At 43.8% G+C, this 26,662-nt stretch overlaps 1 protein-coding gene across 3 annotated transcripts; it reads left to right on the top strand.

The window, feature by feature from the left end:
- Positions 1–3,618: 3,618 nt before the first annotated feature.
- srsf7a (serine and arginine rich splicing factor 7a) lies at positions 3,619–25,030 on the top strand. Of its 3 annotated transcripts, XR_013573919.1 has the most exons (9): positions 3,619–3,732; positions 13,500–13,724; positions 15,722–15,901; positions 18,250–18,336; positions 18,441–18,485; positions 20,100–20,147; positions 20,908–20,936; positions 22,796–22,846; positions 24,548–25,030. XR_013573919.1 is itself a non-coding variant. In XM_078533237.1 (8 exons), the coding sequence occupies exons 2-8, from the start codon at positions 13,510–13,512 to the stop codon at positions 24,600–24,602; spliced, it is 681 nt and encodes a 226-aa protein (XP_078389363.1). In that variant the 5' UTR covers positions 3,619–3,732; positions 13,500–13,509; the 3' UTR covers positions 24,603–25,030. The 3 variants fall into 3 exon arrangements, 2 of the variants coding, with proteins under 2 accessions (XP_078389363.1, XP_078389364.1); XM_078533237.1 differs by lacking the exon at positions 20,908–20,936; XM_078533238.1 differs by lacking the exons at positions 3,619–3,732; positions 20,908–20,936 and adding an exon at positions 3,742–3,762.
- Positions 25,031–26,662: the final 1,632 nt, after the last annotated feature.

The following is a 26,662-nucleotide window of genomic DNA, read 5'->3' as shown; positions in this document are numbered from 1 at the left end:
GTCTCCAGCAGCCCTCCAACTGCCGGAGACCTGAGCTGTCCCTGCCTCCGGCTGCTGCGGGGATGCGTCAGTGAGATGTTCTCCAGAAAGTGAGGCCAAGCCTAATTTACAGCTGTGTTCCACTGACGTGTATGTCTTTGAGCTGGTGGAGGGTGCGTATTAGCACCGTGACGGTTCTTCCAGAGCTTTCTGTTCGGACGTGGTCTGGGGGCGCTGGTGCTCGACTGGCTTGGGGGCCTCGATCTGCTGGTGCCTAGAAAATAGAGTTTCAGTTAATGAGCATGAGCTATATAAGACTGCATGTGACTCACTGTGATTGTCAGGATTTGATGAGGTGATGGATCTGTAATCTGTGCAAGATTGCTGGGAGAGGCCGATCTCCCATTCCCCACAGGAGCGATCCCTGTCCTCCCCAGCCAGCTCGACTGCACAGTGAGGGTGATGATGTCGGCCGTCCCTCCCCCAGTCTGCGATCTCTCGCGCCTGTTGTGTGCCAGCTTGGCTTGTATGAAGAAGAAAGAAAGGCAGGTGACGAGAAGGGAGGGAGCAGAGGTTGGGTGAGATGCATGTCCCCCATGTGTGGTGAGCCCTCCCCAGACAGGCCAGAGTATGGAGTGTAAACAACATGATGGATGGGATGGTGATGATGTGAAAGTCTCGGTGAGAGAATGAGTGTCGATATGTGTCCCCCACTAATGGTGTGTGAGATCCCTGAAGAGAGTAGCCGTTTGAGTGCATGATGAGAGTTTGATATTGGAGGGAGTTGAAGGATGACTTACCCGGGCAGAGTGGATGAGATCATTCATTCTCTTCCTGCACTGGATGGTATTTCGGGCGCAGTCACCAGCTGTGCTGACCCGCTCTGCGACGGCCTCCCAGGCTGAAGAGGTGAGACTGCTGTGCTTCCTGCAGCCGTCCCTGGGATAGAGCACTTGCCTGCGTGCCTGCACTCCTCTGATCAAGGCCTGGAGGGCCTGGTGCATGAAGCGGGGTGCTGCCTTCTTCTTGAGGCTCTCAGCCTTCTTCTTCTGGCTGCAAGACACCTCTACAACTGTCCACAAGATAGGTGGGCTGCAGAGAGTGAGATTATGTGTTGGACTGGCCGTTAAATATGGCACCTGGACCTTCGACCCCACCAGATGACGCTGGACGGACGAATCAGCTCCCGACCCGCCAGGTGATTCAGCCCAATACTCACCTGTGCATAATTAATGACCCTCCAAGCGCGGAATCGGGTGCGTGTTCCTGCCATTCCGGCCAGCGGGGTAGGCACCACCGAAACCGTCTGCCACCGCACTTAGTCTCATAAATGGAAAATTCTGCCCTTTAAGTGGCCATATTGCTATCCCACTTATCCCTGCAACTTTTCATACCCTGCCTAAGAAAATCGTGTACCAAGTGCAATTAATACGTCAGGAGCACAAAAGTAGAATATTTAGCAAAAATTCTTCCTTGACACCCCTTCTTGTGCTATTTCTACTGCTTCAACGTGACATGATAAACTCTGTACTTTTCCTCATGCAACATGCACAAACCTGATGCATCTCCCAACAGGTACAATTTAAGATCGCAAGGAAAGTGTGTGCTATTTATTATGCATTTCATGGTAATCATTTCCTTTTTCAAAATAGATTGACACTTTCAAACTAAGTGAAGAAGCCCACATCATTCTCCTCTCCATGTCTCCAAAACTCACTCAAGAAGATCCTATGAAGATCACAGCACTAATTATGACACCAAGTCTGTGCTTAGTTAGTCCAAATCAATCAGGAAGATCACAGTCAATCTCCCTATCACAAGACAGGGAAAAAACAAACAGCCTTGGTTGCCACTCTCAATAACCTAAAGATAGGAATCCAATTCATAAGCAAATTAGAACATATACACACAAAACCCACTTCTTTCATGAAATTAAAAAACAACAATTTCAAATAATCATGGAAATTACATTTCTCTGTGTACTAGATTACTATACATTCACCATTTTCTGTCATTTTAATAAGATATTGAAAAGGGAAAAAAGGGTATATTTTAGGAATTTAGAATCAACAGGATTTTTCATCCATTGAAATAAAAAGTCCCAAAGATTGTGCTAACTCCACATCTAATGGGCTCACCAAGCCCCATGCCAGGAGCGTGCATTTATCAAATCCAAACCTCTTTTGAAAACAACAGAACTTCCTTCACTGTTTCGCAAAACAAACAGAATACCATTTGGATAACGCAAATTCCTACCTGATAATGGTATGCTGCCTATCGATAAATTGGCTGAGCTTGATGGGCTACCATTGCCGCTGAATTTGAAATAGAGAGAGGCTGATGGGAAAGAGTAACAGCAAATAGTACTGTAAATGCAGTCCTGGCTCCGGGTCACAAGTATTTTTTCCCCCAACGGTTACTCAGTAGGACAGCTTTTCCAACGTTTGAGAAAAAAGTTCACCCCCCACCCCCCAATTTCTCCTGCCCTTGCTACTCTTCCAATCACAGATTCTGTCCCCGGAGGAACAGCAAGAGCAGGAGACAGAGAATCTATCTATGGCTCTCTATCCAGCTCTTCTTGTCCCACCCACCGCCCCCTTAAACCAACTTATATTTCACCTCTTTTCTATTTTTACTTAGTTCTGTTGAAGGGTCATTCGGACTCGAAACGTTAACTGTGCTCCTCTCCACAGATGCTGCCAGACCTGCTGAGTTTTTCCAGGTATTTTTGTTTTGGGACAGAATCTATGACTGGAGGAGCAGCTCCTCACAGGTTTCTGTCTCTCCCATGTTATGGGGGGGGGGCGACTTTTCTTTCAGCGGTTGCTCTCGTGATTGAATTTTACAGGGTTTTTGGGGGGGCTTTCCAAGGGCGAATTCGCCCTCTGCCCCACATGTATTTTCAACCCTTTATTTGCAGTGAACCTGAAATCCAAAATTTAGCCTCAGGGTGGATGTGGAGAATCCTCTACCCCCCTGCAGGCTGCCACCAAAAAAAAAAGAGATAAATGTTTTAAAAGTATGTACTTAAATGTGGAGGCAGCCTCTTCTTTATGGCCCCAAGATATCGACTGTCGGTTTGAACCTGGGTAAAGTGAGCAGTTTCAGGTACCAGGGGTCAGTTGTGGCACAATATGAAAGTGGAAATTAAGCAACAGGTTAGCTCTGGTTGCAGTAACTGGAAGAAGTGCAATGGAGTGTTATGTGACAGAAAAATATTGCTGCAACTGAACAGAAGAATCCTACAGGACAGTTGTGAGACTGGCCTTGCTGTACAGTGCAGAAACTTAGGCAACATCAAGGCCACCGACCCCAACCCTCCACCAACCCCAAGTAAAATGGGAGAAGCCGAAAGAAGACGTTGTTTAGGCCGCCCCTGTTCCCAGTTTAACCGCTTACCAGACTGGGCGGTCACTTTCCAGCCAATTGCCTTGGGACATTCATTAAAGCTCGACAACTCCACAGCAACGAGCCAACTGTGGGCCTCGAGCCCAAAATTCGGGCGCAGTGAACGCTCGCTTCCCGCCCGATTCTTTGCGCGCCAATCAGCGGCTTCGCCGACTCCAGGGCGGAGCCACCCGCACTGCGCATGCATCCAGACCGCCTCCTCCTCCTCCTCCTCCTCCTCCCCCCGCCCCACCCCCCACTTTCGGGATGACCAACCGCGCATGCACCGAGCCGCCCGGCCTTTGGGAGCTGCGCAGGCGCGGAGTTCCGCGGGTGCTTGAGAGCGGGACGGAGGGAAAGAAAACGGTAAAACAAAAATGAACGGGGTGAAGTCCGGTGAGGGGGGAGCGGGGGTTTTAAATGGTAAGGCGCGGCCTCCTGCCTTTGCCCTGAGCGAGCCCCCTGGTCCCTTTGTATGTGTCCTGGCCGAGGCTTTCTTCCCCCCAACACCCCCCCCTACCCCCCGCGTGGAGTAGGCCGCAGGCCTTTGTTGCTGCGGGGTCGAGTAATGGGCCGGCCGAGCAAGGGAGAAGGGTGAAGATTGACTTCCAGGCCCAGGCTCGTAATCGGCTGCCGGGCGGTCCCCGCTGACCTAGTTGGGGGAAGGGAGGGTCTTCATGGACCTGTGGCCGGTCCAATTAACCACGTGCCCCGGGGAAAACAGATTTGGGGAGTCAGGGCCTTCTCCGGGGCTGCTGCTGCTGAGCTGAGGCATTCCATCAATCGAGGGGCAGAGAAAGGGGCGCTGCGGCTCTAGCTCCCTGACTTGTACTGGGGCAGCCCCTGATCTTGTGGGCGATAGTCTACATTAATTTATGTTTTCAACTAGTCAGACGATGCTTTTCATTTTTTGAAATGCACAAGAAAGCAACTACTCTCAAATAGTATCAGCATTTTTCTTTCTCCACCCCCCCATCGCTTTTATTGTGCAGGGGTATTCCAGTCGCCCTCTTGCACTTGTGCCTTTTTGGCCGCTGTTGAGTGTAACCTGATCCTCCAGTTCCCTGCTGTCCGTGCAGAATGAGTGACCGGAGTGTGCTCTCTCTATATATTTACTGACTCTTCATTTTTCTGGGAATATTGAGAGGCCTTTTGTAAGAACCCTACCACTACTTTGGCTAAAGGATGTTGGCATCAATAAGGATTGAATCTAGTACCTATCTACTTGGTCTGTTCACTGTCTTAATCAGCTTGGGGGCGGGGGGGTGTGAGAGTTGTTGTGACTTTTATAGAAGGATGATTTTATCCAACTCATTGTTTGACTATGCCGATTTCACTGTCCTTTTTTTCTCAAACAAGGTTTTGTTAGCTATTATTTTTGGAATTGGCCGCACCGTGATGCTGCTTTGCATCCTCGTACTAAAACTGTGTTCAAGATGAAATGAAACCCCGTGATGCCTCTGTAAGTTGATTAGTTGAGCCACACAAAGCAGGAAAGTCTCCAGTTTAATACCTAGTCAATGCTCAACAGCCAGACCTCAACCCAGGATACCAGTTAAAGCATGACAGAGGCCTGTCCCTGGGGAAGGAGAGGAATCAACCTGTGTTCCTGACCACTAAGCCAGTGACTGCTGCTGGAACATGGATATGTAGATGTTAGAGCTGCATTTGGTCTAAGTGCCCCCACGGTCAAATAACATCCTGATACAGTGCAGAAGCTTATGCATGAGTAAGAGGCTTTTATGTGATACTGAAAAGAAAAACTTCCGTTTAGATTGTGAATGACATTATCTCAGGATATCCAGAAGGCTTTTACAGCCAATGAATACTTATGAAGTATAATCACTGTTGTAATTAGAAAATGTGGCAGTCAGTTTGTACATAGCAAGTTCCCGCAAACAGCAATTTGATGATGACCACATAATATGTCTTAGCGATGTTGATTGAAGGAGAAATATTGGCCACGAGAACTCCCTGCTATATTGAATAGTGCCATGGGATCTTTGGCATTCAGAAGAGATAGTACATGGGGTTTTGGTTTAATATTTCGTACAATAAATCGTAATTCCAACACTGCAGCACTCCCTGAGTATGGAACTGGAGTGTCGGCCATGATTTTGTGCTTAAGTTTCTGAAGTGGGACTTGAACCCACAACCTGCTGACTCCAATGCAAGAATATTACCACTAAAGAATACTGGAGGGATTCCAGACCTTTCGTACCCTGGTTAACATCTGTTTTTCCAGGAATGGAGAAGAAGTGAGATGGGTAAAATAAATCCCTTTAAGCTGTCAAGCTTGGCAGCTTGTTACAACAAACTACTCATCTATTGTGACCTGCTTCTGGCTGGTATTGGGTCAGTGTTATTGGCATAAACCTGCTTGTTCCTGCTCTGTATAAATTGGATCCATTAATCTTATTGTATTGCTCTTATTGAGCACTTTTTGAGATTCTCAAGTACTGCAGTAGCCAGCTGCAGTGCCACAATACATTGTGATTTATCTGTGGCTATATTGATTATAGTGGATTGACTGTGATCCTGCTAGCTACATAACTTGACTGAATTGTATGTATGGGTTTTGGCACAAGCTGCTTTGTGTTTCATGTTCTGTTGTTTCTGGCCACACTTCCAGTTTAGAATATGGAGTGCTGAATATGTGAGCTTAGGTTCTAATCACTTTGACATGGCTATGTGGTGTCTGTTTCACTCTGTTGCTATGTGACACCATACATCACTAAAGTTCCAGTAATTCTTGTAGGAAGAGACAGCTAACATATTGCACTCCCTATTTACTGTATAAAACACTGGATTCAGTCTGAACAAATAAATGGATGACGTGTGTCTGCATTCTGCACTTGTTTTCTATGACTGGTGAGAGAATATTTTGTCAAAATTTTGGAGTAAAAGTATAAATTCTCGAGAATCCAAGTTTAGAATGCACCTTCTTACTGATGGTGAAGGACCTGTCCTCCGTTTGGCTCCTGTCCCAGTTAAGATTCTAGATCTAAGATCCATGGCACAGTCCTCAAATCATTTCTCTCTCTCTCGTAGCTATCTGCTTGCCTTCCTTTACTGTTTTTCTGTTTTGTTGAGTGGCATTTCTTCCTGACTCGACGTAACACAGGATAGTTTATAAGGGAACCTCTCAGTCTGACATCACATCATCAGACGTTCTTGCATATGGGGTAGCATGTGGGTGAGAAATAGATGGGGGTTGAGGATAAACCCTAAAGAGGACTTCGGAGCTATTGGAAGATTAAGCAGTGCAGGAGATTCTCTGGCTCCTCATTGGACAACAGGGAAGAGTTGGAGAAGGGCAGTGTGTTCAGTCATGTCAAAGCTGCAGAGAGGTTCAGGAGGGGTGATACGAACATACATACGAAAAAGGAGTAGGCCAGTCGGCCCCTTGACCCTGCACCGCCACTCAATAAGATCATGACTGATCTGAATCTAACCTGAACCCCACAATCTTGCCTACCCCTGATAACCTTTCACCCCCTTGTTAATCAAGAAACTATCTAACTCTGCCTTAAAAGTATTCAAAGATTCTGCTTCCACCACCTTTTGAAGAAGAGTTCCAAAGACACTCAACCCTCTGTGAGAGAAAAAAATTTCTCCTTATGTCTGTCTTAAATGAGCAACCCCTTATTTTTAAAAGGTGACCCCCCCCCCCCCCAGTTATACCATTATAGATTCTCCCACAAGAGGAAACATCCTCTCCACATCCACCCTGTCAAGACCCCTCAGGATCTCAAAGGTTTCAATTAAGTCGCCTCTTAGTCTTCTAAATTCCAGTGGGTGTAAGCCTAACCTGTCCAGCCTGGTATTAGTCTAGTAAACCTTCTCTGGACTGCTAACGCATTTACAATGTACCAGTCATATACGATGTAATTTATGACTTGGATTAGGACTGTTTCAGTGCTGTAGTAGGGTAAAAATATTGATTGGACAGGCCCAAACATGAAGTTGCAGGAAAGGGGGCACAGATTTGGGAGGTGATAAATTGTTCAGGGACTTTGGAAAGGAAATGAAGATGGGGAGTGTAGTTTGCAAGGACAATGTTAAAATAGTGAGTTTTTAAAGGAGTGATCACTGGACATTTGAAAGATAGTGGGATAGTATCTGAGGAAAATGGACCGTTTACAAAATGAACTAGCCTGGGGGCCAGGAAGGGATGTTGGGTGGTCAGCAGAGACTGAGGTAGGTTTCAGGAACAAGATAAGTTTAGAGTGGGAATGAGAAATTGGAGAGAAAATGGAGAAAGAAGCCAAAGAATTTTTGTGCATTCTGGAGTAATGGAGAACGGTGGAGGCTGGGTCATTGAATTTATGTAAGGCTGAGTTCAATGGATTTTTGATTGTTATGGGTGGCAGGCAGGAAAGTGGATTTGAGGCCACAATCAGATCAGCCGTTGATCTTATTGAATGGCAGAGCAAGCTTATTGGGGATGCTGAATGGCCTAGTCCTGCTCCTAATTCTTGTGTTATTGTGGAGTAGTGAGTAGTTTTGCACACTGGGTGCTGAGAGACTGATATGATCCAGCCAGATCCGGTGCTGAATAATTAAATTCATTATGTGCTCTGTAGGTTTTTAGGAACCTGATTTAAGTGATTCTGAAGAGCAAGCCAGGAACCACAAATCCCAGCGTTCTCCTGCAGTTTCTGCACATGCTCAGATTTGGAGCGGGCTGCGCATGCACAGTCCACTGTATTAAGAGTTCTTTGGGCTGGGGGCATGTGCCCAGTATACCAGCGTGAAGAAAAAAAAGGTGCAAAAACCCTATCAGGCAACCCAGGAGTTGGCGCCATACCAGAGAGGAGTCCCAGGCCAGGGGACACAGAGGTCCCAAAGAGGGAGCCCAGGGAGAGGTCCCAGCAGGGGAGAGAGAACGGGGAAGGAGCCATTGGGAGGAGGAGACCACTGGTAGAAACCCCTGGGAAGAGGAGCAAAGAGGCTCGAAGCAGTAAAAATGCTGCTTTCGGCAGGGTTAAAGTAGTGAGGGCTTGGGAGAAGCCCTGGAGAGTGAAAAGGCTGCAGAAAGTTGGTGCTTACTTGTTGCAGGCCTTTGGGGCAAAGGTAACCCTTTGGAGCAGTGGTGTTCTGCTCAGCATGGCTGAAGAGCTGAAGTTGTGTCCGTGAGTTGGTGCTGGAGTGCAGACTCGGGAATCCAAAAGAACAGAATCTCTGGAAACGAGATTGAAACCCTGCGAGGTAAGCTGTCATTGAGGCAGTCTGAGTCTTTTGGAGAGAATTCCAAGGCTAGATCTTCGAAAGGGAAGACCAAGGGTTTGCAATTTCTCATAAGGGAGACAAGTTCTAATGAGACTGTGTAACTCAGCGAATGCTAATTCCTGAGTGGGTTACTGAGAAATCCATGGCTCCTGTCTTGGTTGGCTTTGCCATTTATTGTGCAGTATAGTGTGTTTGGCCACAGTTTGCCTGATAATTCACAGGTACCTCATTAATTCTGAATGTTGGAGTATAAGATAGAAATTGTAAATTGTTTTACTTTTCTGATTTTGTATAGTAAAGTTTATGTTCAGAAACTGTGTGCAATCTCATGGATTTATTCTCTTCGTAAGTGCCTTGGATCTCAAACTTTGTCTACTTTAAACGAAAGTTACTGGTCCCTAACAAAATCGTACCAACAATTTGGGGGTCTGGTCCAGGATCATAATGTTGAGATCTGTTTCTCTTGGACTTAAGGGCGTGAAGATGGGCTTTACTAGGGGTGGTGACTGGAATGAGATTAAGGGTTTTGTTGAGAACAAGAGTATCCAAGGTGGAGGTGAGGAAGTAATTGAGCAGATTGACAGCTGCAGAAGTATCATTGCAAACAAAGAGCCAGAGTGTAATTGAGAGGTTGAAATTAAAGAATGTCAACGTAACCCAGCAGATTTACCTGTTATTTGCATATGTATTTTCATATGGCTACTTGTGCACACAACACTGTTAGAAGGGAAGTTCTATGGGTTTATATATATTTATATGTAGATATACAAATTGTGTGTGGTTTTGAAGGCTAAGTTTTCACCTTTGTATTTCTGTCTCTCAATCTGGCTGAAACAAGTTTGAGACCTTCCCTGTCTGTGGGTGCTCTTTACAAACGCCTGGGATGGAATAGGATTGAAAAGTAAAAATGCAAATGTTAAGTGCAGAGCTGCAGCATCTGTGTCCAGTGTTGGCCCCCTGATGTGATGGGGCATTGAGGCTTTGCAGAGGAGGACCGCAAGATTAATTGCTACTTTAAAGCTACCAATGCGGGCTTAGAAGAGCTGAGGTATAAACAGAAAATGCTGAAAATACTCAACAGATCACCCAGCATCTGTGGAGAGGGTAGCAGAGTTAAATTCAAATGGAAGGTCAACGACCTCAAACGTTAACTTTGCTTCTCTCTTCACAGATGTTGCCTGACCTGTCTGAAAATACATATCAGATTTCAGGCATTCACTGTATTTTGTCATTGTTTGAGAAGAACTGGGTGTGTGTACTTAAAGCATGGGGCAATGGGGTGATTTGACTGAGGCCCCTTTTCTGTTCATGTGGACAAATTGAATAGGTTAGGGAGGACCAACGGTCATGTTTACAAGTTTTGCAAGGGCTGAATTACAGATTCATAAATCATTAATTAAGTAGCAAGGCAGGTCAGCAAAGCCACTTAGAAAGAAACTCACAGTAGCACCGGGGCCCGGTTTTAGAGGAATAGAATTGAAAAGCAGGGAGATTATGTTGAACTTAATTGAAAAGCAGAGAGATTATGTTGAACTTATATAGACCTCAGTTAGGTCACACTACGCACACTTCTGATCTCTATATTAATAAAGGAAGTGGAGAAGGCACAAATAACATAAAAGCAATAATCAGAATTGAGAGGTTGTAACTTTCACGAAAGACTGAAGGCTAGCACCCTTTTCCTTAGAAAAGAAAAGGCTTAGGGGTGACATAATAGAAGCCTTTAAAATTATGTATGTTGGGGTAAAATGGAGAGATGATGTTTCCACTTGTGAAAGGGGAGTTGGGGAAGTCCAAAACTAGGGACCATAAATATAAGATGGTCAATAATAATTCCAGTCAGGAATTCGGGAGGAACTTCTTTACTAAGAGAATGATTAGAATGTGGAACTTGCTATCATGGAGCGGTTGAGGCAAATAGCTTCAATGCATTTCGTGGGAAGCTAGGTAAATGTATGAAGGAGAAAGTAGTAGAAGGATATGCTGATATGGTGAGATAGGATAGGTGGGGAGGAAGCTTATGTGGAGCATAAGCACTGCTGTCAAGCAGCTGGGCTGAATGATCTGTTTTTGTGCTTTAAGAACTGGATGTTGGGCTATTCTTTTTGTCAGAGAATAACAAACCCGTGGAACAGGCTGCTGGTTTGTGCGGTGCTATAAAGCTATAAAGGCTATATTGCCTTTAGCAAAAGATGGACCTGCTTCTGCATAGGGAAGATATCACCTTGTACAAGAGGTAGATGCTTTGTAATATAATTCAGGGTCAGTGAGATTCCCTGGACTAGATTCCATTGCCTAGAGGGGTTGGAATGAAATTTTCCAAATTCCCTCGCTCCCCAACCAACCCAACTTGATTAAGGAGTGTCTGTATTATGATGTATAAGGCATCATGGCTCTGTTTGATGAGAGAGCAGGACTTTTCGTAAGTTCATGTGTAACATTCTCATACCATCCTGTGCCATTTTCTGTCTTACTGTAATTTTGACATGCAGGCTTTTCATGCAATTCCCATAAGTCTTGAGGGCTTCCAACACTCCCACCTGTTTTATTCTCTGAAGCCCTGAGGAATGGAAATGGTATACTTCAGGTGCAGCTTTTGTTGCCGGTTATTAAGCTGGTTGTGTGATTACTCAGTGTATTGGGGTTGTTAGTTGGCGTAGGTCTTTTTATGGTCAGGTGGTGGTATTTTGCCCTCGTAAGGCATGGAGCTCCTTTTATGGCTGTCCTCTTCACTCACTTAACTGTGTTCCCCTGTGGTGGACTCTATCTTTGCCCCCTTGCAATTCCCGTGGGACTATCGTCTCTAATGTATCTTTGATATTTAAGCTGATTAAATGAGCTTCTGAGGAAAATAGAAATATAATTTTTCCCCCAGTTTGGTTGGGGAGGCGGGGGTGTAGAACAAGGGAGCAGGAATCTGAAAATTCGAGCTGGGCCATTCCAGGACGATGTCTAGAAGCACTTAACACACGAGTAGTGGAAATCTGGAACTCTCAGCCATAAAGCTGTAGAGGTTAGAGGTTGATTGAAAATTTCAGAATTGAGATCGATTAATTGTTTGGGCATTGAGTGACAGCTGGTAAATGAAGTTAAGATACAGTTCAGTCATGATCTAATTGATTGATGGAACAGACTTAAATGGCTGCCTCTTGGCCCTACGGAGATTTTTCAGAGGGCTTGTATTTAGTCCAAATAGCTGGTTGGTTTTGGTGCATGTATTTTAACTTTCAAAGCAACTAATACAATTTATGAAGTGCGTGTGTGGATAGGGGTGGGGGAGATGTATGTGGTTGGGGGGCAGGTGTGGATGGGGGTGGTGGGGGAAGCTCGAATTTGAGAACCTGCAGTTGACCTAGAAATTAAATGTAGGTGTGTTCGCAGGTGAAAGCGCACAATCTTGAAGCAAGGTCTTGTTTGTTTGCTGAATTAATTCCATTTGCATGGAGCTGGTATTGCCAAAATACCTGGTGACTGAAGGAAGCGTGCTTTTCCAGAACGCCAGGTGAGAAGTTCAATGCTGCAGGTTCCTGCCTCACTCCATATCTGTGGAGAGTCACTGAATTGTTTTTGTTTCAATCCACAAAAGGCGTTAAAATATGGACTGGCTGTTCGCGAGTTAGTCAACCACAACAAAATTATACTCAAAAGCTACCTTTGCTTTAAAATTTCTTATTCTCATTGCCCCAACTGCACTTATACAGGTTAGGTGTGCCAGCCCTGTGACCAGCTGTGTACTGTGGCCTTGAACTGCCCTTGGCGGTGATTGGCCCTTGGGACATGGGGAGCATTAGAAATTGTGCCAAAATTTAAGAGAACATAATTGCCACAGCAACATTGAAATGATTTTTTTTTTAAATACCAACCTGCTTTCTAAAAGAGATTGCAGAGAACCAAATCAGTTACACAGCTAAAAGACATCATTTGTATTTAATGGAGTTTGTCATGTTTCAAAAAATATTTTCTTGTATTAATTTTGAGTTGCTGCTCTTTTTTTTGCAAGTTCAACTATGTCAAGATACCATACTGCAGCAACATGTTGTATTACTGTGCATTCATTGCCTTATCGGTGCTTTGCATTACTTCAGAGAGAATCTGAAATTCCGCTGTGATTATGTAACTATAAAATGGGAGGCTTCTGTAATGACGAAGAGAGAAAGGAGACATTGTTGCTGGATTTTTCTTACTCCCTAATTACATAGATGTTTAAACAAAAGAATTTCATGTCCTTTTTTAAAATAAAAGATTTTAAACCTATGTTGGGAGAGGAGAAGCAGCTGTGTGTCTCATTATAAAGTCCTGACCAGGCAGATACATTTTAGTGTTGCACTGCCTGTGATTCTGCTGTACAATCTGCTCCAGTGCCAGCAGGTGTTGGACCCCTGTGTCTGAACACTAGACGCAAACATATGGACTGCAGCGGTTCAAGAAGGTGGTTCACCACACTTTCCCAAGGGCAGTTAGGGATGGGCAACAAATGCTGGCCTAGTCAACGGCGCCCACTTCTTCTGAAAGAATTTTTTTAAATTATGCATGCTCCAGTGTAACTGTGCGAGGACATGAAGTTCTCAAAGTTGTGTGAATATTTGTTGTCACTTGAGATATTTTATGCTGCATTGTTGTGCAAGGTCTCTCAATTAAGCGTTTTCTCGAGGGGAGCCAGGAACTACCTGAAATCTGCTCAAGCTCAACAGCTAAGTATTTGAAAATGGTGACTTTCAAGTGCACATAAAAGCTATGGCCATAATAGGAACCTGGTACTAAAATATTTCAATTGTATAGAATTGTAAGTGGTTAGACTGTGGGCCAGTTTTATTTCAAAACATAGAAATTGGTCAATGGATATGTAAGGGAAGAAAACGATAGCTTCAGTTGAGATTGATTTTATTTTTTGCCTTTTGCAGGAGCTGAAGAATGTCGTATTACTCCAGAAGCTCCAGAGCTTCAGACTGCAAAGTCTACGTTGGTGATTTGGGAACAGGAGCTGCCAAAGGAGAGCTGGAACGAGCTTTCAGCTATTATGGTCCTTTGAGGAACGTGTGGGTAGCACGGAACCCTCCAGGTTTCGCTTTTGTGGAGTTTGAAGACCCCAGAGATGCAGAGGATGCTGTGCGTGGGATGGATGGCAAGTGAGTATCTTGGAAAAGCCCTCAAAATGTGCATACACAATATTAGCACACCCAATTTCATTGGAAACCCTGAGTCAGGGCTCCCTTGATATCTGAGTTGGTTTGGATGGTAAATGACCTTTGTCATAAACGATCACAAAGATCCCAGCTTCCATCCCTAGTCTTGCTTAGAATGTACAACATACAAACAGGCTGTTTGGTCTAACTGGTCCATACAAGCTTCTTCCCAAGCCCTCTGTGTTTTCCATTTGCCCTTGTGTTTATCTAGCTTCCCTTTAAATACATCTATGCTGTACGCCTCAACTACTTATGTGCGTTCCACACTAACCACTCTGGGTAAAGAAGTTTTGCCTAAATTCACTATTGGATTTATTGGTGAGTGTTATTTATGGTCCCTAGTTTTGGTCTTGTCCAGAAATGGAAACATCATCTCTATCATCTCTTCAATGATCTCGACCTTTATTAGGTTAACCCTCAGTCTTTTCCTTTCTAGTGAATAGGAAGGTATCAGTGAACTGGCCAGGTGGGCAGAAAAGTAGCAAATGGAATTCAGAGTGGAGAAGTGTAATGCATTTGGCGAGGGCAAACAAGGCAAGGCAAACATTGCAATATTTAAACCAGATGGATTTTGATAAATGTGTCCACACAGCTTAAATGGCAGCTTATTGAGAAGTGTAGAACAATAGAAGGACCTTGGAGTGCATGTCCACAAATCCCTGAAGGGAGCAGGCCAGGTAGATAAGGCACATGGATGCTTTCTTTTATTGCCTGAGACATGGAATATAAGAGCAAAGAGGCTATGCTAGAACTGCATAAAGCATGAATTAAGCCACAGCTAGAGTATTGTGTACAGTTTTGCATTTCAGAGCAGGATGTGATTGCACTAGAGAGGGTACACGGGGAATTTACGAAGATATTGCCAGGACTGGAGAATTTTAGCTATGAGGAATGATTGGATAGGCTTGGTTGTTTTATTTGGAACAGGAGGCTGAGGGGGAGATTTAATTGAAGTGTATAAAATTGTAAGACCCCTAGAGAGACTGGATAGGGACAGAAGCCAGTAACCAGGGGCATCAGTTTAAAGTAATTGACAGAAGGACTAGAAAGTAGTTGAGAAATTATTTCACCCGGAAAGTCTTGGAGATCCAGAACTCACTGCATGATAGGATATGCAGTTGAAGTGCTATAACCTGCAGGTGTATGGACCAAGAGCTGGAAAATAGGATTTGGCTGGATTGCTCCTTTTTGGCTGGCACATCCATGATGGGCCAAATGGCAACTTTCTGTGCCATAAATTTTCTGTTTCTATGAATGGACTGGAGCTCTTCCTATGAGCCTGTGCTGTTTTAGCTGAATTCAGTTAGGGTGGGTGTCTTCACTATCCTGTGTTATGGAGGGTAAAATCAGCCATTCTTGCCACCATCGTTCACATCACCTGGAAATATCTGTGGAGATTTTGTGTTGGGCTTGGCTGTGAGGCTCATTGATTGAATAACTTGGTTTGCGTGGGCAAGGATGATTGGTGGCCTTGTGCTGAACTAAAACTTGATTCCAGTAGACTTTCAACTCCTGCTGAAGTCATATTAGTTTGTTAAATATTTTTTTATTAAATGCACTTGTTTTGAAAAAACTATTCAGATTAAAATAAAACATATGCTGGAAATGGGCAGAGGGTGTCATCTTCAACAGTGGATGGTGTTAGAGTTGGAGGCACTTGTCAGAAATTTGAACCCACCTTTCCTTTTTCAAAGATCATTGGAGCTATTGTGCATTTCCAGCATTTTGTGTTTCTTGCTTAAAATGTATTTTGTTGGAGATCAGGGTATATGGGGTTTTAGTGCTCCACGGAGCTAGCTGGTTACAAATGTTTTCTCTAATTTATGTAGAGAATTCAACATGGGGTTAAGACCCTGAAATGGATGTGAAGCTTCCTATGTTGTAAGGCACTGTTGCCTCCTAGCTCTTTAGAAACTGTTTTCTCTCTCTTTTTCTTTCAGAGTCCTTTGTGGATCGAGGGTGAGAGTTGAGCTGTCAAATGGGATGTCACGCAAATCGCGCTATGGCCGCCCTCCTGCTCGCCGCCAATTTGACCCCAATGACCGTTGCTATCAGTGCGGCGAGCGAGGCCACTACGCCTACGACTGCTACCGTTACAGCAAGAGAAGGCGCGGCATCAGGTAAGCTGCCACGGGCACGCTGATTGAAAAGTGGGAATATCAGTGTCGTCCGATCAGCGGGATAAGCATGAGTCTTAGGAACAAACTGCTATTTATGTAACTGGCCCTTGAAAAATCTGAGCAAAATGGGGAAAACACTGTATAAAAGTCAAGGGGGAGCAGTAAGAGAGATTATATAAACTTTACCAGCTCAGTGTTGCTCTAGCACAAGTGTTTCATTCGGAGGTGGCAATGCAAGCTTTTTCTTGACTGTTCCTCTCTCTAGTTCAATTTCCACAATACATTTGGTCAAACGTGGCACTTTCTTGTTCTCAAATCTAATGCACTGAAACTCCTGGTCTAACAGCCTCACTGTGACTGGTAAAGCTCAGCTTGGTTATGTTCTAGCACAGAGCAGCATTGAGGCAGTTCCATTACCTACAGCTTTAGAAGATAACATTGTTTTCCCCTGCACCCTGCTTCCTTCTCCCCTCTCCCACCAAAAAAAAAACCAGTGCAACATTTGGGTTGCGTTGAATTTTTCTAGGCTGTAGGTAACTGAATTTGGTAATGGAGGGTATTCAGAATGTTATATCTTGAGGTGACTGATAAAACTTTTAGAAGACTTAGAAGTTTTTTCTGATCTCCATATTTAATGTTTTGATATGTAAGTGTACATTAAATGTCTGACTTGTCTTTTGTTTAAACACTATAATATGTACATGTTTAAATGTTTTAATCTTTTTTAAAATTTGCTTGTATATATGTAAAGTAAGCGTTTGCTATGCATTGTACCTGTAGTATGCAGCTGAACCCTGTTAATTGGGACTCCCAGGTGGGACCAGAGAAAGTCATGCCTTGCCTGTCCAAATTAACAGATTTCACCTGTTTGTGAAATGAATTGAAAGTTATGAATTAGTGAGGTGCAGGTTAGGGCCAATATGGTAGTACAGACAGGTCCAGGCAGTTTCCTGAGATTTTTAGTTTTGAGGAATATGTTGATTGTTTTGGTGGCAGGGATGAAACAATAATTTTTAATAATTGCCCTATGACCACATTGACTATAGCCTTTAACCCTCTGCGTCCCGTGTGGCAAATCTCCAGAAGAAGAAGCCATACTTGGTTTCTTTGCTCCTTCATGCGCCCGCCCACACCCAAAGAGTATGGTTCCCCTGGCGCTGAGCTCTCGTTGCTTGCACAATTGGCTATTCTTAATGCGAGAGTTTAGCTGGTCATTACATCATGGAGGGCATCACAGTCAAGGATAGACTTGGCTTTGCCTCCTGCACTTTTCAGTGGAAGTCCTGCATAGCTGTCCTCTTCTCTCCCCTCCCTCCAATCCATTGTTCAAGTGGCATTGGGACTACTTGAATGGCTGCCTCAGCTGAGTTTGGATAACTCATTGCGACTGGAAATTTAATATGGGACCTTCTGGCCTCTGACCTTTAGTACTTTACTGTGTGGTGCACTTGTCTAGTTGGCCTTCAGGAGTGGGCGGGCTGGAGGGTGGGGGCGGGTGCAGATTTGTAGAACTAAAAAGTTGATGTGATTTGTTTTCAGTCACACAATTCTAGCCCTGTTATTGTTCATCCCTAACCACCAGGTTTACTGTATTTTTCAAGGGCTATTAATAATGTTTCTGGTGTAATAATTCTTTGGCTAACGATTCACCTGATCCAACCTTTCAGGTTGCTGCATTTGAGTCTGTCGCCATGATTAATGATCTTCTGACCCTCATGGCACCGGGCCTTCTAGCAAACTTTGGCCACTGCGGGTTCAGATCTTCTGTTGTGCGCATATACCTCTACCTGAGGTTCTGCTTCGTCCTGCCTTAAAAAAAAATCAGTCTACGGTCTTTGTGATACAGAAAATTGGCCTGTTTAAAAGATGTAACGCTAAAGTACGCCCATCAAGCCAACTAATCAGGCTCTCCGGTTTGCTAGAGGAGCGTCCAACTTAGTCCGTCCTAGTCCAAACTCCCCTCAAATATTCCACAATCAAGCACCACATGTATCCTGATTTGGGCTTTCTGTGTTTGGAAGATCTGCTAGACACAACGAGAAATGAACATAATTAGACCAACCTGCGTCTTCTAGATCTTCTAGATCTCTCTGGGGGCAGAGACGGCTAATCTGTTCTGTAAAGGTTAATTTCTTATCAGGAGTAGTTTTTAATTTTACAAGCCTTTTTTATAAAAGTATTTAATTTTAATGTGACTTTTTAAAGCTTCAATAAATTGGCTGTATGAATCCACGTTTAACTTTTTTAAAGTAACCGTTTTGATAATTTTTTGACACTTTGTGCAGCGTGGCTAGCTGTCACAGGTGCCCTTGCACCGCCTGAGCTCATTATACTCTCTTCTGTTTTAGTCGATCTCGGTCTAGGTCTCGTTCCCGTTCGAGATCCAGATCAAGGGGGCGTCGTTACACCAGATCCCGAAGCCGCAGCCGCGATCGGTAAGTCACTGAACTTGGCTTTGGTGCCTGGGGTTTGTTGGGACAGAAGGCTTTTCCTTTTGCCTTCAGACTGGCGTTCTGTAAATAATTTTTTTCCATTGCAGCCGATCTCGTTCCCGTTCTCCTTCGTATTCTAAGAAGAGAAGTCGGTGAGTGGCAATCAACAACCTTAAAATTAGAGTTAGACTGTTCAGGGTTGATGTCAGGAAGCACTTCTTCACACAAAGGTAGTGAAATTCTGGAACTCCTCCAAAAAGCTTTTGAGTCTGGAGGTCAATTGAAAATTTCAAAACTGAGATTGCTAGATTTTTTGTCAGTTAGGGGTATTAAGGGAAACCAAACAAAGGCAGGTAGGCGGAGTTAAGATAAAGATCATCATGATCTAATTAAATAGCAGAGCAGGCTTGAGGGGCTGAATGGCTTACTTAGCCATGAGATTTGGGGCAAAGGGAAGCTTGCCTCTCTGGTGTGTGCGCTCTCTAATTTTCTCTCTAGCACTCTAATAAACTTTGAACAAATGTGATGGTGCTCATCCAATGTGATATTCACGCCTGCCTGTAACAACACTTGTTGCTGCTTTGGGAACAGGAAACTGAATGAATTGGGCTATGACTTCAGTGAGTGTGAAAATACCAGGGGTTGCAAGTTTTGTAATTAAAAAGAAAGCTTGGGCATGAGCAGGAAAGTCAGCTGGAAAGGTAACAGAATAAATTTACTAAGGAAGAGCATTGTAGCAGTCAGTATAAATGAGGGCGAGGCAGTTCGATACACCTGTAAAAAGAAAAATTGAGGGATATGGTAGGTAGTTGGGGTTGATCCATGATAAGAGGAAGGTGGGCTTTTAAAGGCTAAATGCCCCTTTGTGATCCCTAAAATTCTTATGTTCTTAACTGTACATATAGAACCCAAACACTGTAGTTAGTGCTACCACATGGAATAGCTCAGGCAAAGAGCATAGATGCTTTTATGGCGAAACTAGGTAACTCCCTGAACAAGAAAGGAATGTAAGGATATGCAGAAAGGGTTAGATCGGGGATGAGGAACCTTTTTCTTATCACAGGCCATTCACACACAGGCAAAATCAGTCGTGGGCCCCACACACACAAATTAACTTAATTTAGTTTTTTTCAACTCACCTGCTGTTTTAATGCATCAGCTGAATTTGAATATTTATATTGTTAAATACTATTATAGTAATTTATCTGGCGCTTTTGTCCAAAGCAAATTCGTGACGAAGATGATAAATACTATTTTGAAGGTGCTATGGTCATAGGTCTATATTTTTAGGAATCTTGCTGCGCCGGATCCAGCCCATGAGCCGTAGGTTCCCAACCCCTGGGTTAGATGAAGTACAAAGGAAGGATGTTTGTTTGGAGCATAATCACCTGCAATACCGGTTGGGCCAGGTGGCTTGTTAGCCCAATTGCTTCACATTGAGTCATGTTGTTGGTTTGAATCCATGTAAATCGAGAGTTAAAAAGTTAATGATGGCCTTGCGTTATATTATGTTGCATCTTGATGGTAGCTGTTCCCATATAAGCTTTTGTTTAGATTGGTATTTTGATACTGTGGAATGGTGTGGCACATTGGGAGTTGTTAGATCGCACATACAGAAGCGGTTCAGAGTATTAAGATTACAGGAGTATAAAATGAAATGGCAGCAACCTGCCTGAATGCCCTTTTAAAATAGCACTTGTATGATGCAGCTTAAAATGGTTAGTGTGTAATGGGGTTTAAATAGCAAACCTTATCTCTCTCTGCAGGTCCCTCACTCCAATGAGGTCCAAGTCCAGATCTCCAATTAGAAGAAGGTAGGTGGAATTTTGTTCTGTTTGGAGCACACCTGTCAGAAATGTTAGAAAGTTCTGTGCGAATTACTGTAGAGGGAGAGGTGAGAATGGCCATTTTCTTTAAGGAGAGGGCTTGTTTGGAGGAGAGTAAACTTCTTTCTCAAAGACTACTGGCTCAGTGAGTAAATGAGCCATGCACGTCAGCACAGGAAAGTTCAAGCTTCATTTCCTGGCCTGTGCTGAGTTAGGCGACCTTAGCCAAGATCACTGTGATGTGGATGTTTCAATTAACCTCTGTGTTCCCGGTTTGGGAGGAAGATTTTTGTCTCCTGATCATTATCCAGTCTCTACTGATGGAAGTCCACCCATCTGCATGTTAGAGACCAGAATCAGCTCAGCTCTGAATCCCTCTGGTCTGGAAGCATTTAAGGCCCAGATCATCAGTGGTCAATTGGGCATGGTAGTGGAGTGGTGCAATCAACATCAGACAGAGGAGAAACAGTTGGCCAGAAGTTTTTTTTAAAAATTCAGACCCCATCCAGATTTTCCAGGTAGATGTAATTTTTCTGATCTGCATAGTCATTTGACAGCAACAACAAAATAGCACCTTTAACATAAAGCCACTTCAAGGCACTCCAGAGCAGTGCAATCAGACAAAAATCACCACCGATCCAAAGAAGGGTACAGGGGTGACTAAAAGTTTGGTCAAAAGTAGATTTTTAAGGGCACAAATGATTAGAATTTTTTTTCCCACACCAACCTTATCCCCATCTCTCCAAAGGCTATTACCGCTTGATGCCTGATGAACGTGTAAGTACACTTTATTTTTGAGAGTCTTGACTTTGTGTTAATAGACTATTTGACTGCAGGATGCATTACACCTGAGCCTGATCCTGTCACTTCCAGCGGGGATTATGTGAAAGTGTGCAAGAAGAAAATCGTGGGTGGGCCGAGATGAGCTGCCACTACCTACGTGCTCCATCAGCACCAAGACTTCCCATTTATATCTCTCTAACATCACCAAACTCCAGCCCCACCTTAGCTCATGCTACTGAAACCCTCCTTCATGCCTTGCTGTCTCTGAAGCTGACTATTCCAGTGCTCTCCTGGCCAGCCTCCTTCAATTATTCAAAGCTCAGCTGCCCTTATCCTAACTCACCAAGTTCTGTTTGCCAATCAGCCCTGTACTTGCTGACCTACACTGGCTCCCTGTCCAACAAGCTGTCAATTTTAAAATACTTGTTATTGTTTTCAAGGCCTCACCCTTCCATAGCTCTGTAACCTCCTCCAGCCTCACAAGTCTTCAAGGTCTTTGCTCTCCTCCAATTCTGACCTCTTGTACATTCTCTATTTTAATTGGCTCCACCATTGGCTCCTGCGCCTTCATTCGTCTAGGCGCTGAGCTCTGAAATAGCCTTCCTATGCATTCTGCCTCTCTACTTCTCTCCTTTTAACGTGTTTCTCATAGCCTACTTCTTTGGTCATCTATCCTATTATTACTTTTGTAGCTCGATGTTAAATTTTGTTTGATAATCACTCTTGTGAAGTGCCTTGGGGCATTTTACTGCATTAAAGGAGCTATACAAGCTGTTAAATCCTCCCAGTAATCCAAGGCCACTGGGGCTAGCCTAGCACTGACCTAGGATTGAATTAGGTGCCTTAGTGATGTGTATCAGTCAGTGGCTTGCTGCACAAATGTGTTCCCTCGTAACTGGACCTCTGGTGACACAAGCAGCCAGGAGCAGAAGGATGGTGCCTCAGAAAAATCTAAGAGTTTCCTTTAAAATACCAGAGGCATCCATTATAATGCAGTGTTCCTTCATATACTGTCTTGAAATTATTTTTGACAGGAAATGTCTTGATTAAGCTCTTGGTGAGCATCTTAAGCGGTAAAATGGTAAAGTGCTTTTGTGTAATACATGACATCGAAATAATTGGTGCTTGCATGCATAGTATGCTGAATTATACGTTCTCTTTGCTCCCTTTCCTAAAGATCATGACCTGTACTTGGTACTTCGCCTGAAGGGGCTGAGGGGTGACCATGTGCCTGTGAACTGTGTGGCTAGGGTAGAATAGCTGAGCCTTTCCACTTGCAGGGTTCACTGGATAGTGATCAAGAGTGTGTAATCCCTCTCTAAACTGGAGGCATTGAAGCCAGTCTGTGCCATGAGTCACTCTTCTCCTACCATTTGCCACCGTGGACTTTGGGTAAAGTGGGAGGGATTCCCCTTGTCTGCTCTCCCTGTCTAAATAAGCCACATCATACAACAATCAACTATTAATGAGTAATGGATACACTGCAGGCTGTTCACCCCACTTCTAAACTACAGTTCAACTGCAGCATTAGAAAGTGGAAAAAAACAAGGATAGATAACTTGTGGGTCAGGGCTGCAGCAAATCGCTGTGTACACAATACATGTTCCTGGTTCAGACAATGCAAGGTCTCTTGATAACTGAAGAGATGAAGAGTCCATGGCATGGAAAAAAATCTGATTAGACTTAGCTTATCAGGGGCCCAGTTGCGGTGTGACTGTAGCTGTAAGGTTCGTAGTTAGTGTGGCTGGAGCAATGAGGGGCCTGATTGCGGCGTGACCAGAAAAATGAGCACTTTAATTGGGATATGGTGGGAGCTGGATGCTGGTTGCTCTAATATTTCTCTTTGTGTCCAGCCCTTCAAGATCAAGGTCTCGATCAAGGTCTTTTTCCATTAAGCAAGAAAGGTAAGCCCCATCAGCTTGGGAAATAGCCACGGCTTGTATTTTGTATAATGCCGTTGCGGTAGAAAAGACGCAAAATGATGTGAGACGTAATCAAAAAAGAGTGCCTAACCAATTGTGCCATTCTGGACTGTGCCCCATGTGCCTCCACTCTACAACCACCCAGCAAGCAGTAGATGCAAGGGGGCAGGTACAGCACAAGCGGTCAGGGGACCAATGGATTGTAGAGATAGGGAGGGGCAGGGTCATGAAGGGAATTAAATGAGTAGCTTTGTATTTAGATTGGGAGTGTGGAGGAGGAGCTGAGAGCCAATGAAAGCCAATGAGGAGAGGGATGATGGTTGAGCAGGGTTCAATAGGATACGAGCATCAGCGTTTGATGAGCGTAACTTTATGTAGCAGACGGGGAATGGAAAACAGAACTTTCTGCTGTTTCAGTTAATTTGCAGTTGAATGCTGTTGGTTCTATCTCCTCCGTGTTATCCTCCACCTGTACACTAACCTCTAGCTCAGTTAGCACAAATGTACCTTCCCTAACTTAGCTCATTACTCTTGTAGTGAAAAGACAACTTGAAAAAGGAAGTTAACATTTTGGGTCTGAGCTGTCAAGAGTCTCGTATTGTCGATAGTTAACAGTGAGATGAGATGGAAACTAATGTATTTGCCCTTTGTCCTTGTTAAAGGCTGGTGGGCCCAATCTGGCATTACACCTATCCTTTTATATGAATGCTAAAATCAAGCTTAAGGGGCTGCAGTTGAGAGAGTGAGAACTTAGTTGCAATTGTCTGGAGAGCAGTAACAATTTGTAGTTGAATTGACAGGATTGCAGTTGGAGTTTTGCTCCCTGGACATTTTGTGAAATTACTGCAGTCATAAACTACTGGATGGGCATCTTAACTCAATTATAAGGATAGATTCCAGGAGTTAGGGTTATTTACATATGTACAAAACACAAGGTTAGTTAGGACCTGGCTTGAAGCTTTTAAAATTAAGGCACTGAGCAACCTGGTTAATGGCTATTTGAGATGGATGGAGTTGGCAGAAGTAGAGATCATGTCTATAACATCTTTGGAGTTAAGTTAGATGCCAGGAAGCATTTATTTTGCCTGCCTTTGTTCCCGGGGCTGAAAAACCTGCTGAGATGAGAGTGAAAAATCACTGCAGCCACCTTCACGAGTTCATGATTTAGCTGCAATCACTGGATCACAGGTAGCCACGCTCTTCTGGCACACTTATGGTGGTCTTGGGAAGTTAACTAGGAATTCCCCAGAGCTTATCCTGAGTTATGGTTACTGTAAGCTAGAGGTATTGTACTGGACAAGCAACACAAGTTCAAATCCCACCTTGGCAAGCTGTGAAAATGAATTCAAAAACTGATAAATGAGGGCTGACACCAGAGAATGCTGCCAGATTGTCATAAACACCCCAACTTGTTCACTAACATCATACGAACATGTGACTGCTGTTCCACGATACACCGTTCAATCTTAATATAGGGCAGCCAGGGATGTGCGATAGAGACTGGCTTATCACTGTTGCCTATATTCTGTTTTAAATTGGCTTCTGGTTTCTTTGTGGATGAGTGTTTTATTTGCTTCACTTTGTGATTTTACTTTGATGGGCCGGTGGCTTTCGAACACAAAAAGAGTGTGGGTTCTGTTGCTACCCTTTGACAGCAGTTTTCCTTTTCTTTCTCTCTTTCAGTCGCTCCCCTTCAGAAAGCTCTCGGAAGAGCCCAAGTCCTCGAGGAGATGATTGAAATGGAAAGACTTTGTGAATAGCCGGGCAATGGGGCCCTCGTCGCCTAACCACATTTTAACTAACCTAGATGTTTTAGTGCCTTTTTACATGCATGCATTCCACAGAAAAGTGTTACTACTGTTCACTTAGCACGAGTAAATGTTATTAATTGAATGTTGTGAAACAAACTGTACAGCCTGTTCTATGGAGCTTCCTCATTAACTGGCAGGGTTCAGTAAAAAATACTTGCATTTCTTTGTATTAAATTTTACACGTTTATCAAAGTACAGAGATTCTGCTTCAGTGAATTTGTTGCAGAGTGTGCCAGGTAATGTCACGAAGATTATACAATCGAGAATTTCTAAAGCTTCCAAACCGGTTAAATATTTTGTGTCTCTACAGTTTTTCCTCCCAGTTCCCAATAATAAAAAAAGGCTTAAAATGTAACTTAAGCATGTGTTCTGTATTATAATGGTATGATTGAGATAATGCAAGGCTGGCAAGTGTGAGATATGTAGTGAAGCCCCTAGGATGGCTTCATTTGTATCACCTTGGTGTCAATGCTGCATTTCTGGTCACCAGAGTTGTGTTGCATTTAAGACTAAACTAGTCTTGGTCAGAGAACAATGGAGAGGTTACCCTAAACCAACAACTGCTTCAATGTCTATTACGCTCGTATGCAATAGATGTCTCAAAACATTTTTTATTAAGGTCCGTATCAAGATGTTGAATACAAAGGGAAAAGTGGAGAGAGTTAGAATTGGGGAGGAAGCAAAAGAATAGCAGAAGAGAACAGCTTTGAGACCTTTGAAAGTTAGGAGGTAGGTACAGGGAGTGGGCCGTGGAGTTTCATACAACAGGGGGCCATCAGTGGATCAGGGCGAGAGCAGAAGGTAAATGGGCTTGAGTGGCCGGAGGCAAACCATTGAGTTATCGGGTAGGACTTAAGTTAGCTTGGGTACAGGAAACCAGCGGGCTTTAAGTGGGAAAGATGGCGTGAGTATAGGACCTGGTGCATGTGGACTGCAGTATTTTAGACAAGAGGGGCGTTTGAGAATTTGGGCTGTTACAGTTGTGGGTTGCGCGTTAACAACAAAGTAACATATAGGAGTGAAGTGTTGCAGAGGCAGGTACACTGTCTTGGTAACCCCTGTATGCGTGGCAGTGTGTTTGTGGTGGAGAACCATCCCATGTTAACCATAACCATCTCTAGAGATGATGATGAACTGCAGAATGAAGCCAGAAGCAAAGACTGATAATAATAGCCCCAAGAGGATGACTTCAGTTTTGCCATCATTAAACTGAAGGAACATTTGGCTCATCGGGTCTTAATATTGGGCAGGCCATTGGAGAATGTATCAAGGACTTTGGAGGCAAAAATCCTCCAGTATCCTCTCCATACATCTGGATCATGTCACCAAGGTGTAGGTGAGTAGGAGCATTATAAGAGTGGATCCTCGGGGTACATTGGAGACGAGTTAAGTAAGGGAAAAATCCGATCGAATATGTACTCTGAGGATTGTCATTATCAAAAGGAAAAAATATCTTGTGTTGATTAAGCCTTTTGATTGCATCTCCAGTGTCTCGGTACTTCTTTCACACACACCGAATTTCTTTGAATTACCCTAACAAATGGAGGCTCATGTGGAACTTAAACAGTCATGGGCTAGAAGGGCCTGTGCTATAGACTTGGTAATTCCATTTCACAATTATATTGGTAAGTTGCTCACTAGCATAATTGGTTCGTTTCCAAGCTTATTTCAAAGGAATCCAATTTTTTTGGTACAGTCTGAGGTAGATTTGTAGCCTGCTTGCCTAGGGAACAGTTTTCGTTATTAAAAACAACAAAAGCATTAATTTATTTAGCAAAGGCTCCCTTTGCACACTTACTGCAGTCCAGTTAATGTGTTTTTTTTAAATGAAGGATTTTCTCTTGGCTTTTAACGGATGAGCTAGTGGGCTGGAAGTGAAAGAAAATTTGTGGGTAGTTAATTCAAAAATTAAAGGGCTGGGAAAATGCAGCCAGCATCCCAACTAGGAAGGGTAGCATTTGGGATGGGATCCTGCAACAGAATCGTT

This window comes from Cetorhinus maximus, chromosome 32 (assembly GCF_964194155.1).
Source record: "Cetorhinus maximus chromosome 32, sCetMax3.hap1.1, whole genome shotgun sequence".
Lineage (NCBI taxonomy): Eukaryota > Metazoa > Chordata > Chondrichthyes > Lamniformes > Cetorhinidae > Cetorhinus > Cetorhinus maximus.
Note: the sequence above shows the minus strand (reverse complement) of the source record. Positions and strands in the feature narration are given on the sequence as shown.

Excerpts from the sequence above, each read along its gene's own strand:
- srsf7a (XM_078533237.1), top strand. The coding sequence starts at position 13,510 with ATGTCGTATTACTCCAGAAGCTCCAGAGCTTCAGACTGCAAAGTCTAC. Across the intron at positions 13,725-15,721 it reads GTGCGTGGGATGGATGGCAA|AGTCCTTTGTGGATCGAGGG; the intron begins GTGAGTATCTTG and ends TTTTTCTTTCAG. Across the intron at positions 22,847-24,547 it reads TTTTCCATTAAGCAAGAAAG|TCGCTCCCCTTCAGAAAGCT; the intron begins GTAAGCCCCATC and ends TCTCTCTTTCAG.